General features: G+C 51.3%; 1 protein-coding gene across 6 annotated transcripts in view; it reads right to left on the reverse strand.

Annotated features, from left to right (window-relative positions):
* The window catches only part of LIMS1 (LIM zinc finger domain containing 1), an 81,045-nt gene that overhangs the window by 14,996 nt on the left and 49,855 nt on the right, over window positions 1-16,194 (reverse strand). Inside the window, exon 1 of one of the 6 annotated variants that reach the window (XM_005686647.3) lies at window positions 2,024-2,393. The exons of 4 other annotated variants lie outside the window; for them this stretch is intronic. In XM_005686647.3, coding sequence (XP_005686704.1) covers window positions 2,024-2,202 — 179 coding nt within the window. In that variant the 5' untranslated portion in view covers window positions 2,203-2,393. Of the gene's footprint in view, window positions 1-2,023; window positions 2,394-16,194 lie in introns of those variants that run through there. One more of the 6 variants, XM_018055309.1, reaches the window with a different exon arrangement.

Below are 16,194 nucleotides of genomic sequence, written 5' to 3' on the forward strand. Positions count from 1 at the left end.
CTGAATCAAACTTTCTACTTGTTGTTGAAAAAGCGCTGGGGATCAGGGAGAGAAGCCGTCAGCTCCCTCGTCTGTCACCCGACTCTGCTGCGAGCCGGATGAACGAGGGCAGTCTGGTTCTGGTCCTCTTCTCCTAACAGGGACCAAAATCCACAGGTGCTCCTCAGCAACGCGCGGTGGCCCACAGCCACCCCCACAGGCCCAGTACTGTTCCGAGGGTTGAATAAGAAAAAGCCTATAAAACCACTTTGGAAACCAAAAAGAGCTACTCAAACATCAAACACTGTTACTAATTTAAAATTCTCTCAAAAGAGTCACTGAATTCTCAGTGATTTTAGCAGAATCCCAAGAGAGCTACAGAAGAAACCCCGGAGTGCCCCGAATACTGATTTCCCAGATCAGTGACATTCTCCAGGAGAAAAGGCCCCCCCTTCCCCACGTCTCTACAGGGGCCACAATTTCTTTATAAACTTCATTCAAAACAACATCTTCCAGAAGGATGAAGGCAGGTGGCATGGCTTTATTGAGACACACAACTTGCAAAAATGTTAACACAATGCCACTCTTTCTACCAGGATTTTGTCATTTTGGAAACATATTTCATATAAAATTAATATTATTAATGTGTAATGAGCACATTGTTATTTTAAATGAACTAATTACAAGTACTTAAACTTTTTCTCAGTTTTATTTTCTAATACAGTAAATACCAATAAAACAAGAAGTATTTGGAGACCTCAGTATTTTTTAAGACTATGAATGGGTCCCCATATCAAATTGTTTATCACTGACCCATTTATGCTCATTACACTACAGACCATTTACACTCGAGTTAAAATACTCACAGATTAGAATGTAGTTAGAAAACAGGCAGAGACATTATAAAAGCAAGTTTTCCCCCACACACAGTAAAAGCAAATTAGTCTTAGGGATAAAGTTCTGTGTTTTTGAAGAAGTGTTCATTTTAACAACTAGCAAGAAAACAAAGGAAAGAGAACATTAGCAGAAACTTTGAGGAAAGAAGCCCAAACAAACCAATAATCTCACCAACCTACTCAACTGCTTACATTGCCCATCCTCTCTGACCCTCTGGCACTGTGTGTGTGTATGTATATATATATATATATATTTTTTTTTTAATGGGCTGTTTTTGAGAAGTTTTAGGTTTACAGCAAAATTCAGTGGAAGATGCCGAGTTCCTCTACAGCCCTGACCCTCGGGGCACAGTCCCCCACGGCCAATACCCCCAGACAGTAAAGTGAGGCCCACACTGAACACTGACCTATTCAGTCTTCTCACAGTGACTGACACAGTTACTGCAGATGATAGAAGCTACTTTAAAAGTCAGGGTGAGCTGTCGGTGGATTAGTTATAATTAACAGGCTAATGTTTCAGAGAGGATTTCCATGGTGGGAAATGTACGCCTGGGGAGCCTGAAAGCCTTGGTGGTGGTCTGGTCACAACTGTCTCAGCCAATCGATCCCCCTCCACAAAGTTGCCGCACACAGAAAACCTGACATCACCGAGCCTTCTGTTACTCAAGTGCCTTGTTGATCAAAGTGTGTGAAACATATACTCTAGCATTAAAGGGCAGGAATGCGAGCCCCCAAAGCACCTTGAGTTCACCAGGCATTCTGGTTACAGTGTAACTGTATCGCTCAGATTGGTCTTAGAGCTCATCAGGAGCCTGCTGTCTCAGGTAAAGAGAAGCGGGACATCTATTGCAAAGCATGGGGAGTGGACGGAGAAAGTAGAGACTCAGGCCAGGTAAACTCCCCTCCCTGCTAAGCACACCCGGAGATGGAGATGCGGTGATTCCATTCCAGCCCCCAGGAGGAGTCAGCAGGGCTGCCTCCTGCCTGTAGGCAGCAGCTTCCTTCTCTCCTCCCTTCTTTTCTGCACTTGTCCTGGGCATCCTCGCCCCCCACCTCCAGTCCTGGCAGGAGACCCGCTGAAGGTGCAGGTCAAAGCCCAAGGCAGTGAACTCCAGCCCCAGGAGGGGGCCTGGGAGGGGGCCACTCACAATCTGGCGTAAAAGTCACAGAACTCCTTGTAGACCCTGACATCGCTGTGCCGGCGCTGCAGCCTGGACTCAGCCCTCTCGTCCTGGCTGCCGAGATCCCGGCGCTCCCCGTTAAGGGCCACCGGGGGGACCTCCTGGTCCTCTGGGATGACGGCTGGGCACGGGCCCCGGAGTGCCATGGTGGGAGCGGCAGGACTGAGGGACAGGGGATGGAGGGATGCACGACACCCAGGCGGCTTCCCTGGTCACTCCCCCGCACTCCCCTCCCAGTTCCCACACGTCAGCTGCTCCAGGGTCATGCAGCCCTTCCGGTCCAGAGCTCGAGGTGGGTCTGGAAGCGGCAGGGCCCTCCCCTGACAAAGGATCGGCTGTGTGGCCGCCCTCCAGGGGAAGTAACAGCCGGCGGGGGCATTGGCAGGAACCCGCTCCCTCCGCGGCTCTGGGCAGTGACAGCTCAGTCCCAGGTTCCCAAAGGGGTGCCAGGGAGAGAGCCTGTGTCCAGTTACAGCTCATCCTGTTTGGCCCCAATCGAGCCTGTAAGAGCATGTAACCTGGTGGCCAGTACTCCTGGGTCTGCATCTCGGGTAAAGGACAAGGGATGCTCTGCACCTGGCTGTGCTCCTTCCACAGGGTCGCCCGCAGTGCTCACCGTTAGCCCTGCAGCGGTGGGGATCTGGGGCCTGGGGAGTAGATGGGGGAGGGGACAGCCTCTCCAGTCCCACCTCTCAGCCCCTCGAGCCTCCAACACAGCCTGAGGGCACCTCCTGGGCAGCAGGGGGCAGGAGTTCTTTTGGGGTCTCAGCTTCTTACAAAGTAACTGCCTGTGTTACTTCCTAACGCTATGTGCTGTCATATCCAGAACATTGAGAATTCCTACTGTGTGTTCGCAGTGTGTTCTGCAGACCCAGTGGGTATGTAAGAGGTGCCCGACCCACTCAGCACAGGGAACCTGTGTGTGGCCAGGAGCCACGCGTGTTCCCTACAAGATTCATGCAGGTAATAGTGCGTTGCTCCCTAGGGTCTGGGAGTTGAGGGTGGACGGGCAACCACGTGGCACCAACCAGTAGGGGCTGCACGGGCTGGCCAGCTGGTCCCTCACATCCCCACCCAGCCACAGAGAGTGGACATGAGTTATTCCTCCAACAGGACGAGGGGTAATCTGAGGCCAAATCAACACCATTGCTCAATTTTTATATCCAGGCCTTTTGTTACTTTTAAACAATTTCTGGCACTTAATAATGTCACTCTAAGAAATGCAAACAATTCTTTTAGACTGTGATTGTAACCATAAGAAAACATTTATCTGAACTCCCTTGACTGAGATCACTACAGCCTGCACAGCGCAGCAAGACAGCCTTGAAGCAAGTGGGAAGCTGTTTTAATATAAAACACCTCAAGGCCAGCTTTGAGCAGTGGGCCTGTGAGGTAGTTTCTTGGGTTCTGGGATTCCCAGAGGTTCTCCCAAGGGCTTCCACTGTCCGATCAACCTCTCTTCTCATCGTGGCTGACATGGGGTCTCTCTGGCAGATTCCACAGGACAGGTCTGTACCCCAGACATCCCTGACATCCATCCAGACTGGAGAGCCTTGTATTTCACGAGCTCTGACCATTTTCTCATCTACCCGGCCAAGTCTCGGTCCCTTAGAGTCACTGTAACAAAACACCACTGGCTTATAAACAACGGAAATTCACGTGTCACGGTCCTGGAGGCAGCAAGCCCAGGACCAAGGCGCCAGGGTGGCCAGTGTGGCCAGGCAGGGTGAGGACTCTGCCCCTGCCCCCTGGGTTCTGGCTGGCGCCTCCTCACTGAGCCCTCCCACGGTGGAGGGGCAGAGGCTCCACGGGTCCCATTCAAGAGACCTTCACACCTGACCTCATGGCCTCACAAGCCTCAGGGGTCAGGATCTCAACATACTAATTTTTGGGTGCACAAACACTCAGACCAGAGCAGCGAGGGTTCAGGACCTAGGCTGAGTGCACCCAACAGCCTGTTGGATGCGGAACCACACGCAGCTTGTCTGCTGCTGAGCTGACCATGCCCGCATCCTGCAATCTGGCGTTCGGGCCTCCCACATGCTGCATGAAAGGCTGCCAGTCCACCCGCCCAGTTGAGGCCATGATTTTAGCCAGAACAAATTCTGCCCCTGACGTAACACCCTGCCCGAGATGAATAACCTGCCCAAAGGTAACAGACCAAGAATGGCAGCTGTTTCTAAGAGCTCAAACACCAAGGGTCTGGACAGAAGCCCGAGCACGTTTGGCAAAGTTAAAAAAACAACTTTTAACAAGTGGTACTTTTAAAATTCAAATCCTCTCAAATAACTGTGTAATTATTTGAATTGAATTACATTGAATTCAACTGAATTACATGCATCATTACCAAACATTTCATCTATGTGGGTTTTTAACTTTTTGAGTATAGCTGATTTACAATGTTGTTACTTTCTGCCAGACAGCGAAGTGAATCAGTTATACATATAGAGACTTCCCCTATTTTCCAGATTCTCCTCCCACAAGGTAATTACAGAGCACTGAGAAGAGCTCCTGGTGCTACATGGCAGGTCCTCATCTACGTGGTTAGTAAACACCAAGTGGGACGTGCTGACTGACTGCCTGGGAAACGGACTCCGACACAAAATGTGCAGGCCAATGTTCCCCCTTCTGTGGGTGCAGTCCCGTGCTGATGTCACCCCAGCGCCTGGCAGGAGCTTCCAAGACCTCTGCCTCCAAGAGCTCCGTGTATCCAGCGTGTGGGGACATCCTGATTAAATTACCACATGGCAGGCTGACTGTGTTCACTATTTCTCTGGGTGTGTGTGCATGTGTGCTCAATTGTGTTAAACTCCTTGCGACCCCATGGACTGTAGCCTGCCGGCTTCTCTGTCCACGGGGCTTCCCAGGCAAGAATACTGGAGTGGGCTGCCGTGCTCTCCTCAGGGGATCTTCCTGACCCAGGGATTGAACCCGGTCTCTGGCATCTCCTGCATTGGCAGGCGGGTTTTGTTTGTTTTCTTTTTAACACTAGTGTCACTTGGGAAGCCCTCACTGTCTCTCTATTTCACTCAAATGGGAAATTCACTCTGATTTTCATTTTCTACTAAAACAAAACAACTGTGACATGAAGTAAAGACACTGGTGTGGCAGGTTCCTTCTCATGCCCCCGTTTCTGGCATAAACGCCCATTTCCTCCACGGGAGGACAGAGGTGAGAGTGGCCGGAGCACAGGATGCTGCCGCTCCCTGATATTCTGCCCCTTGGTCGGAGGGCTCGCGGCTGCAGAGCAGAAGGACGCCACGCGGCAGGACGGGCCAGAGCGAAGAGCTCAGGTGCTCTCGTCCTCCACCAGGTGGGAGGGGGGCTGCACCCTGTCACCTGCTGCGCAGGCCCAGCCCGGGGGCGGGGAGGTGGGCAGGGAGGCACGAGGGGGGTCCTCACACGCGGGCCTGGGGATGCCACTCTGGCGCAAACAAGACCTACTTCCAAGTTTATACCTGTTTGTGGCCTATCACGGAGAAGGCAATGGCACCCCACTCCAGTACTCTTGTTTGGAAAATCCCATGGACGGAGGAGCCTGGTAGGCTGCAGTCCATGGGGTCGCAAAGAGTCGGACACGACTGAGCAACTTCCCTTTCACTTTTCACTTTCATGCATTGGAGAAGGAAATGGCAACCCACTCCAGTGTTCTTGCCTGGAGAATCCCAGGGACGGGGGAGTCTTCTATGGGGTCGCACAGAGTGGGACACGACTGAAGTGACTTAGCAGCAGCAGCAGCAGGGGCCTATCAAGCATATATCATACACCTGCTTTAATTATTAGAGAAAAGGACACACTGACCAGAAGCGAAGAACGTCCTTGTTAAAGTAAAGGTTAAATGCTGCCCTTCCAGGACGCCAGTGCTAGTCCTCAGACGATGACTCCCTCCCAGGGGCCAAGGTCACGTTGGCTCTGCAGGCGCTGGCCTGTTGTTTTTCAACCTTGAAGGAATGCGTCCCTGACGTGTTTAATGTTCTCTGTTCTGACAAACAGAAAACTGTACTGAGACCTGGCTTCCCCGGAGCAGGGTCTCAGTCACCCGAGCGGCTGTCTTCTGGGTTACAGTCCGCAGTTTGGCTCAGAAAGTCACAAGCATCTCTCTATTCCTATTGTGGATTGTTTATTGATTATTTCCATCAACAGGAGCAAGAGGCACAATCTTTAACAGCAGAAAACTGGGGAACGATGGGCAGGTGGGCAGCCCCCTGGTGGGGACCCTGTGGGCTTTGGGATGGGGGGGGCAGACTGCATGGCTCTGTGTGGGGCTAGACTCCCCAACTCCAAACACATGCAGCTTATTACAGATGGTGGACAAGAGGCAGGGAAGACTCACTAAGTCCTGCCACACAGAGACAGTCCACTGACACCTAATCTCTGCTCTTATTCAAAACCACACACACTCGTGTTTCCACGAGTGGGGAGGGCTGCTGACAGTCGCCTTGACCGGTGACGATAAAACACTCCCAGGTCTGCAGACACTGTCTAACAGGACACAGACACGCAGGCCCTTCCTCCCCAGCTTCCGGCCTTCCAGGCCTCCCCACGCCCAGTTCCTCCTAGAATCTCCTCTGGGTTCTGGCCTGTGCTGGCTGACCTGTGTCTGGGAGCTGTGGAATTCACGATGCCCTAAGCCTGCTCCTCCAGCAAAGGGGCCAGCCAGCACAGACACGCTTCCCAACCAGCCCCTTAGGCTCCCCCAGCTCCCAACCAGTGGGACCAGCTCTACCCGTGTGAAGTCCCAGGGGACAGGCCAGGCCAGCCAGTGGGCAGATATGTCCTTGCCCCAGGCCCCCCAGGATTGGGTGACTCCATATAAGGGTCCCACCCACGACTTCAGCCTGGCTTCATGCCCTCAGTAACGAAACCCCCTGGACTGCTATTGCGACTGGAATCTGCAAGCAGCTTCCAGGCCCCTCCCACTGCAGGGCAGGGTTTGGTTAACCTGAAGAACATGCTCAGAATTCCTCTTATAGGCTGGGCAGGTTTTCTTTGCGTGTTTAACGTCTTTCATGGGAAAATGCACCTGGAGCAGCCCCTCCACCCTCAGGTCACTTCTCTTGTCACTCATGCTGTGACCACAAACACACAGTCTCATCCCTAAATGTCCTTTTTAAGGGATCTGCTGTGACCTGAGCAACACACACAGGCTCGAGAAGGTGTTGTATTTCAAACACAGAAGGGCAGTACTTCGAGTGAGAGTGTTGACTTCAGGGAAAGCTGGGTTACGATGAACTCCCTGCAGTGTCCAGAGCACCTTCACGACCAAGGTGGCCACAGCCTGTTTGCCTTCTGGCTCTCAGCTAGGTTCTTATTTTAGTTCTGACTCAGCTGGGATGGCTCCCCTATCGCTGACCTTTGGCGGAGCTGGAGGAGGAAGCCAGCTGAGTTACTCTGACCATCTGTGACCTAGCTGACTGTGAGGCCAGCCTCCTCAACGAAAAACACGGTTGAGACTTTCAGGACAAAGGACAGAAAGGAACATTTTGCTCAAGTCAAAACCACCCTTTCAAATTTTAATCTACATGTCTCTCTGCCAGTTGTTTTCCTTTAAACACAGAACATGCTTTCCTGTACATTCTAGCACATTAAGCAACATTTGAAAATACTGGACAAGAGGAAGTGGAGGAACTGAAATATTGTGTTTTCTGATAACTTTAAAAACTTTCATTAACTCCACACTTGGTGAGGGACCGGCTTCATCTATCATGCCCGAGATGCCCCTGAGGTACCGCTGGGGCATATGAGGGCCAAGCAGGGTATCCAGTGCCAGCTAGCGTCTCTCTGTGTACTCTTCCGGTCCATGCAGCCCTCCTCCTCCCACGAGGGTCCCTGCCCACTGGGTGAAGTAGGTTTTTGCAGGCAGGTTGCAGGCTTAGGGAGGATGCTCTCGGCCAGTCCCCAACTTTTCTCACACATCTGTGCCTCTAGAGGAGTGGTGGTCACACCAAACCTAACCTGACCCGACTGCAGGCAGGCTCGCCCACTCCTCGAGAGCACCCCTTGGGTCTCTGCTCCAAATCTGGGCACTGGGCCATGGAGATGCCACTCAGCCTGCTGCCCCTTCTTCCTGGCCCTGCCCCAGTGGGCATCCTGGGTGGGTGGGGCTGCTCCTCCCGCCCTCCTGCAGCCCCTCTCATCTTAGCCCTTAAGAGTCAGTGACCCATCTTTACAGTGAGCCTTCCTTATTCTGATCTCCCTGTGGATCCTCTCCCCACTGGACCCAACTCACTGCTTGAGGCTGCACTCAGGCCTGGATCCACGCAAATACCTACAACTGTGTGTGAAGCTGGGCGGGGAAGGGGTATGTGGTAAAATCACCAGGATCCCGCGAGCTCCCCACCTGTGTCCCCCTGAGCCCGGGGAGGGGTCCCTCTGCCCATCCCACCCACAAACTCCCAGGAAGCTGTGGAAGGGAGGCCTGCTCAGGGGAAGCACAGGACTCAGGAGGCTGAGTGGTGCCCTGCGGTGTGACTTAAATGATATAAAAGGGACATGAGTCTTCCTGACTCTGGGGCCCTAATCCTCTTGTCAACAGAGCTGACGCCAGGGTGGCCGTACACCTGCCTGTCCCCAGTCCACACCAAGCACAGCAAAGCACAAACCAGAACCATCTCTTCTTACTGCATAAATGAGAGCAAAGATGCCACCAGAACTGACCTGGCCCAGGACACATGACTGAGCTGGGAAAAGAGAAAGAACAAAATGACCAAGCTTTCAAAGAGCTCAGCCTACCAGGAAAGCCACCTGGAAGATGCACGCTGAGAACGGTGCCAACAAATCTCATCTCCAGTGCCACAAACACTCCTGCCAAGCTCTCCGACCAGGAGACCTTCACTTCTAAGTGTCCAGTTTCATAGGAATCCTGCTCGGCAGCTGAGCCAGAACCCCTACCTCCATCAGATCCTCGAATCCCTGCCCCCACTCCATCAGATTCTCTGCATCTGACTGGTTCCTCTCCCCATCCCCCAACTCCCCATCCCAGATGATGTCCAAAGCCCTGGCCTGTCTTCAGCAGAAATCGCGTGAGGTTGGTTTGGCTCAATCTCTCCCCCATTACACCGCCCAGCCCCAGTGTCCCTCTCAGTAACTCCATCGCTGACCAACCCCAGTGTGTGCCTTGGTTGTAAACCCCAACTTCCCTTGTGAGACTCAGAGCTGACCCCACGTCTCTGCCCCGCTGCAGGTTCCCCACATTTATCGCAATGGTCTTTCCAGTTCCCTGACAGTATCCACATCTGTGTGTCACCACCCTCACCACAGGGGCGGGACCCACTGATGGGCTCCAATGAAGACAGGTCAGCAGAGTGGTAACTGGTCATTTCTGGGATTGGACTATGAAGCGCTGTAACTCTCGTCCCCTCTCTGGGGCCACTCACACCCCCACCCCCGTCCAGCCTTAGGAAGAGGCAGATTTCTAGACCCTCAGCATAGGCACTGGCCCACAGGACGTGGGAGATGATCACAATGGTGACTGCAGGCCTGCCAGCAGCAAATCCTGCCCACAGGTTGGATCTGGCTGCCTGGCTGCTTTTGTAAATACAGTTCACCAACACCTTGATTCGCATATTCCAGGCCTGCACACACACTATGACGGGGGATGAGTAGTTGTGACACAGACAGCTCACAAAGCCTGAGATATTTATCACTGGCCCTTAACAAAAAGTCTGCCAGCTCCCATTGCTGCTAAGTGCTGGGTAATTTGTTTCTCACCGAAGATAATTAACGCATTTGCTCCTGCAGCATCTTGGGTCTTTTTCTAACAACATGCGGTCTCTTAAGTATCTCTCTCTCTCTCTCTGCTTTCCACACACACTAACTTCTCTGCCAGCAGACAATGAGTATTTCAACCAGCTTCCCCACTCACATCGCTGGCACGTGGCAGGACCTTAACGACGCAGACAGAACCACAAACGTCTAGTGCAGAAAACCCACAACATGACAGTATATCCTTTAAATGCAGCACAATATTAATCCAAGAAGAGCCGAGACTACAATTTGTGCTGAACAGAAATTATTTTCAGCTAAATCACTTACAAGGCATTTCTTGACTGCCACACACAGAATGATTCCAGATCTAAGAAAATTTTTGATCTTTTCTGGCTATACTTTTATAAAACCTCACTGTCTAAAATACCTGTGGCTCAGTGGTAAAGAATCCGCCTGCCAATGCAGGAGACTTGGGTTCGATCCCTGGGTTAGGAAGATCCCCTGGAGTAGGAAATGGCAACCCACTCCAGTATTCTTGCCTGGAAGATCCCTTGGACAGAGGAGCCTGAGGAGCTACAGTCTATGGAGTCGCAAAGAGTCAGACATGACTTAGCAACTAAATAACAAAACATCAGTTGATCTCCAACCCCGCCTAGATTCAGTTCAGTTCAGTCGCTCAGTCGTGTCCGACTCTCTGCGACCCCATAGATGCAGCACGCCAGGCCTCCCTGTCCATCACCAACTCCAGGAGTTCACTCAGATTCATGTCCATTGAGTCAGTGATGCCATCCAACCATCTTATCCTCTGTCGTCCCCTTCTCCTCCTGTCCTCAATCTTTCTGAGCATCAGGGTCTTTTCAAATGAGTCAGCTCTTCGCATCAGGTGGCCAAAGTATTGCAGTCTCAGCTTCAACATCAGTCCTTCCAATGAACACCCAGGACTGATCTCCTTCAGAATGGACTGGCTGGATCTCCTTGCAGTCCAAGGGACTCTCAAGAGTCTTATTCAACACCACAGTTCAAAAGCATCAATTCTTCGGTGCTCAGCTTTCTTTATAGTCCAACTGTCACATCCATACAGGACCACTGGAAAAACCATAGCCTTGACTAGACAGACCTTTGTTGACAAAGTAATGTCTCTGCTTTTTAATATGCTCTCTAGCTTGGTCATAACATTCCTTCCAAGCCTAGATTACTGATATTAGTTTTCACCATGAAACAAAGAATATGTTTTTTTGCACCTGGAAATGTTACTGAAATTTTCCAGAGAGGCATTTTTTTTGTTTTGTTTTGTCACACTGGGGGCCTACAGGATCTTTGTTCCTCAACCAGGGATGGAACCAAAGCCCTTGGCAGTGGAAGCGCAGAGTCTGAATCACTCTTGGGGATCCAGTGGTTAGGACTCAGTGCTTTCACTGCTGAGGGCTTGAGTTCAATCCCTGGGCGCAAGCTGCGAGGTAAAGCAAATAAAATGAAATTTGTAAACCACTGCAGAATCTCAGTTTTGCCCCAACAACTTCTCTGTGCTAGAACTGCAAACTAAAGCTGGCAGCAGAGACTCTCAGAGGTCAGCACACACTCTCTGTGCTCTGATTCCTGTTTGGGTCTCAGCTCTGGCTACCCCCACACAGACACTGGGGCAGGAGGACAATACTCAGGCAAGATAAAAAGGAGGATATTCTCATAGTGTTTAGTTTTAATTTTAAGTGATATAGTCATTATGACACAAAAATGTCATGTGCGCCTGCGTGCTAAGTCGTTTCAAGTTGTGTTCGACTCTGCGATCCTACGGATGGTAGCCTGCCAGGCTCCTGTGTCCACGGGATTTTCCAGACAAGAATCCTGGAGTGGGTTGCCATGCCCTCCTCCAGGGGATCTTTCCCCCAAAATGTCTTATTTTTTTGCTTTTTAAATCTATTTTCTCTGGCAAATCTCTATAAATTATCAATGAGTCAGAAAAATTCCATTTTGTTTCAACAGGCATCGCAGGAGGTTACCCTTGGTAAAATTTTAACTTTTAAGATATGATCAGGTGTATTCTGACTGTCAGGTAAGAAATCGTAGCTTAAACCTGAGAGAGGCCTCAGTGAGTAGTCTGAACACTTGGTTCCCAAAGCGCCAACCATGGGTTTTCTCGGCCCTTCTCTGTGAACAGCGCAGCACCCTGTGAGAACCCCTCACAGCCAGAAAAGCTGGGAACCGCGAGAGGGGCCAAGCTGGTATAAAGATTCATTATTTTATATTTATATGGAAATTATTAATAATCTTACCCACTGTGGGTTTGGGAAAGATTTCATAAATAGAACAGAAAAAACAAAAACTTTATGTAAAGAAAAAGATGAATAAACTATCAAAAGTAAAAACAAAAACAAAAACAAAAAAACACCACCTCTGGGCTTCCCTGGTTGTTCAATGGTAAAGAATCCATCTGCCAATGCAGGAGACACAGGTTCGTTCCCTAATCTAGGAAGATCCCACATACAGCCCCACGTGCAGCTAAGCCCCACGTGCAGCTAAGCTCCACATGCAGCTAAGCTCCACATGCAGCTAAGCCCATGCACCACAACTACTGAGCCAGGAGCAGCTCCTAGGGCCTGTGCTCTGCAACCAGAGAAACCAGGGCAGAGAGAAGCCCCAAACCGCAGGTAGAGAGCAGCCACCAATCTCCACAACTAGAGGAAAACCTGCGCAGCGACAAGGACCCAGCACAGCCAGAAATAAATGAATAAGTAAAATTACTTTTAAAAAATACTTCTGCTTTTCAAAGAACATTTATAAAAATAAGAAGACAAGTCACAGACTGGGAGGAGATGTTTGCAAAATAGGTATCTGACAATATCTGACCTGTATCTGGAATACATAAAGCACTGTTTCAACTGAATACTGTAAGAAATAACAGTGAAAAACGGGCAAAAACTGAATGGTAATTTTGCAGAAAATATACAGGATATCTTGTATAAATAACACAAGAAACAACACTCCACTTCACAAATGGTGAGAGAAATGCAAGGAGACATCAGAACATGCTCCAGAAAGGCTAAAAGTTGAGGCCCCGGACCAAGTTTAGGGGAGGATGCGGAGAGAATGGATTCCTGGAACACCGCTGGCGGGAATACAAAATGGTACAGCCTCTTTGGAAAACAGTTTAGCTACTTCTCAAAAAATTAAGTGTGTACCCACCAAACAATCCCGCCTTTCCCTGCAATTGAAAGGGTAGCACAGGACTTGTATGTGAACATTCATGCAAATATCATTTGAAACGGCCAAGACCTGGACACCACTCAACCCTCAACCAATAAATGCAGTAAATCTGTAAGTGGACAACGGCTTAGCAGTCCCTAATGATCCCGAGTCAGGCACTGTGGACTTGTCTCAAAACAATGACGCTGAGTTAAAAGAGCCGAAAGAAGACAGAGTGTACATGATTGAATGGTTCTGTTTATACACAACCCTAGAAGATGAAAACACAGCCAGAGCGACCACAGTGGCCAAGGCTCCTAAGGGACGTGGGAGGGTTACCGACGCAGGCTGGGACTTGGGGACTTGCATGACCTTGACGGTGGTACCTGTCAAAACTGATCCAGCCACACAGTAAACAGTGTATGTACTGAGCTCACTCGTTTCACCTCAACAAAGCGGTTTCTAAAAACTGCACACTGGGATGATCTTTACTATTTGGGAAAAAACACTGCTGTGGGTGGGATTCTGTCCCCTAAAAGACGTGCAGAAGTCCTGACCCTGGAACCTGGGAATGTGACCTTACTGGAAATGGAGTGTCTGCCAACTTAACTAAGGCACAAGCTGAGGGTGCACTGGAACAGGCAGCTGTGACACCCACGTGTCTGGTGCCCTTACGAGGGGAGAAAAGATGGAAAAGACAGAGAGGAAGATGCCACACGAGGCACAGCCACATGGTGACACAGCCACAGGGGGAACACAGCCATGGAAAGGGACACACAGCCATGGAAAGGGGTACACAGCCCCAGGGGGAACACAGCCACAGGAAGGGACACACAGCCACGGGGGAACACAGCCATGGAAAGGGACCACAGCCACAGGAAGGGACACACAGCCACAGGGGGAACACAGCCACAGGAAGGGACCACAGCCACAGGAAGGGACACACAGCCCCAGGGGGAACACAGACACAGGAAGGGACACACAGCCACGGGGGAACACAGCCAGAGGGGGAACAAAGCCACGGGGGAACACAGCCACAAGGGGAACACAGCCACAGGGGGAACAAAGCCATGGAAAGGGACCACAGCCACAGGAAGGGACACACAGCCACAGGGGGAACACAGCCCCAGGGGGAACACACAGCCACAGGGGAACACAGCCCCAGGGGGAACACAGCCACAGGGGGAACACAGACACAGGAAGGGACACACAGCCACGGGGGAACACAGCCACAGGGGGAACACAGACACAGGAAGGGACACACAGCCACGGGGGAACACAGCCACAGGGGGAACACAGACACAGGGGGAACACAGCCACAGGGCAGACACAGCCATGGGGGACACAGCCATGGGAGGACACACAGCTATGGGATGACATAGCCACGGGGGAACACAGCCATGGCGGGGAGTAGACACAGCCAAGGAAAGGGACACACAGCCATGGGAAAACACACAGCCATGGGGGGACACACAGCCAGGGGGGAACACAGCCATGGGGGGGGTTGAACACAGCCATGGGGGGGGAGTTGGACACAGCCACAGGAAGACACACAGCCACGGTGGGGGCGGGGGGTGGACACAGCCACAGAAAGGGACACACAGCCACGGGAAGACACACAGCCATGGGGGGGGGGACACACAGCCACAGGGGGAACACAGCCACAGTGGGGGTGGACACAGCCACAGAAAGGGACACACAGCCATGGGAAGACAAAGCCACGTCGGGACACACAGCCACAGGGGGATGCACAGCCACGAGGGGGACACACAGCCATGGGAGGACACACAGCTATGGGATGACATAGCCACAGGGGGGACAGCCACGGGAGGACACAGCCATGCAATGAGAGGCCAAGGTGGGGTGATGCCCAACAAGTCAGACACACTGAAAGACCCACTGCAGCTGTTGGGGGAGCTGCCAGGCTGATTTCTGACCCCGGGTCTCCAAGGAACCACACATTTCTGCCTCTGAGGGCTCCCTGGCTGTGTGGTACTTGTTATGGCAGTTCTAAGAAGCTGACGGGACCACTGTTCTGTATGAATGTGAAACATACTTCATGATTATTTCTAAAATTAGATTTTACGTAAGAACACTTGTGTCTAAAGTGGATACAGGCGGCATTTCTCAGGAAAGCCTTTCACAAGCTTCTGTTCTAAACAGTTTCAGTTTGAGGTGGGAAGAACTTTCATGACTCTTGTGTGCTCTTTAGACACATGTGTCTGGTTGCAGAGCACAGTCTTCAGTTTCAACTCAAAAGGAAAACGTCTTCTGGCAGTGAGCAGAGCCGGGCTAGTCTCTGGTTGTTTTTCTGCCCGAATCCATGATCATGCCAAGAAAACAACAGGTGCGTGGGGGTCAGAGTTAGCATGGTTTTGTGCAACTCTGAGGTGCCTGGTGTCACCAGTGCTCAGTGCAGCAGCAGCTCGTGGGAGGAACACTTGCAGGTGACCCTCTGGGCCCCACACCCTGGTATCCCAGGGTGGCACAGCCTTGACTCTGCACAGTAGGTGCTCATCCCCAGTGTCCCTGGGCAGCCCAACCTCGACTCCGTGCACAGTAGGCACTCATCCCTGGTGTCTCAGGGTGGCCCAGCTTCGACCCAGCACACAGTAGGCATTCATCCCCGGTGTCTTGATTTGGCGCACAAGGAGGCACTGGATGAGTGTCAGCTGAGTGAGTAACCCACACAGGGCAACATTCACACGACACCACCTCCTGCTAAGCCAGTGGTGAGAGTTTTTTGAGATAATAAATGACACTGAATAACGGTAGTGATGTTTATCCTCGTTTTAAAGAGAGCCTCTTGAGGTTCATCTAGGTTTCCTGACCCAGCAGCCTGAACTGGGCGTGACTAACCTCAAAGTCAGCCCTCCCACCCCTATTATCTGAGGAGCCTGACTTGATACTACACACAGGCTTCCTATAAAACGAGGTGAAAACCCTGCCTCTCTAGATCGACAGAGGACTTTTTCCTGGCTAAGATCGCAGTCCTAAAATACACAATCACTTCCCTGCACCTGGGAACACGGGAATGGCGGAAGCCCAAATCCCATCTTATCACACAGCAGAATCACCAGAAACACAGCCCCTCAACCCAAGGCAACAAGCAATACACCTTCAGAATGATTCTCCTTCCGGTAACGTAAACTCCAGACAAAAGAACATAATCGCATTGTTTCAAAGGTCTCTATGACTACACAGGTAACCAGCCCCTCTGACATGTAGGTAGGCTCACTCATGGAGACTCT

This window comes from Capra hircus, chromosome 11 (assembly GCF_001704415.2).
Source record: "Capra hircus breed San Clemente chromosome 11, ASM170441v1, whole genome shotgun sequence".
NCBI classification, from domain to species: domain Eukaryota; kingdom Metazoa; phylum Chordata; class Mammalia; order Artiodactyla; family Bovidae; genus Capra; species Capra hircus.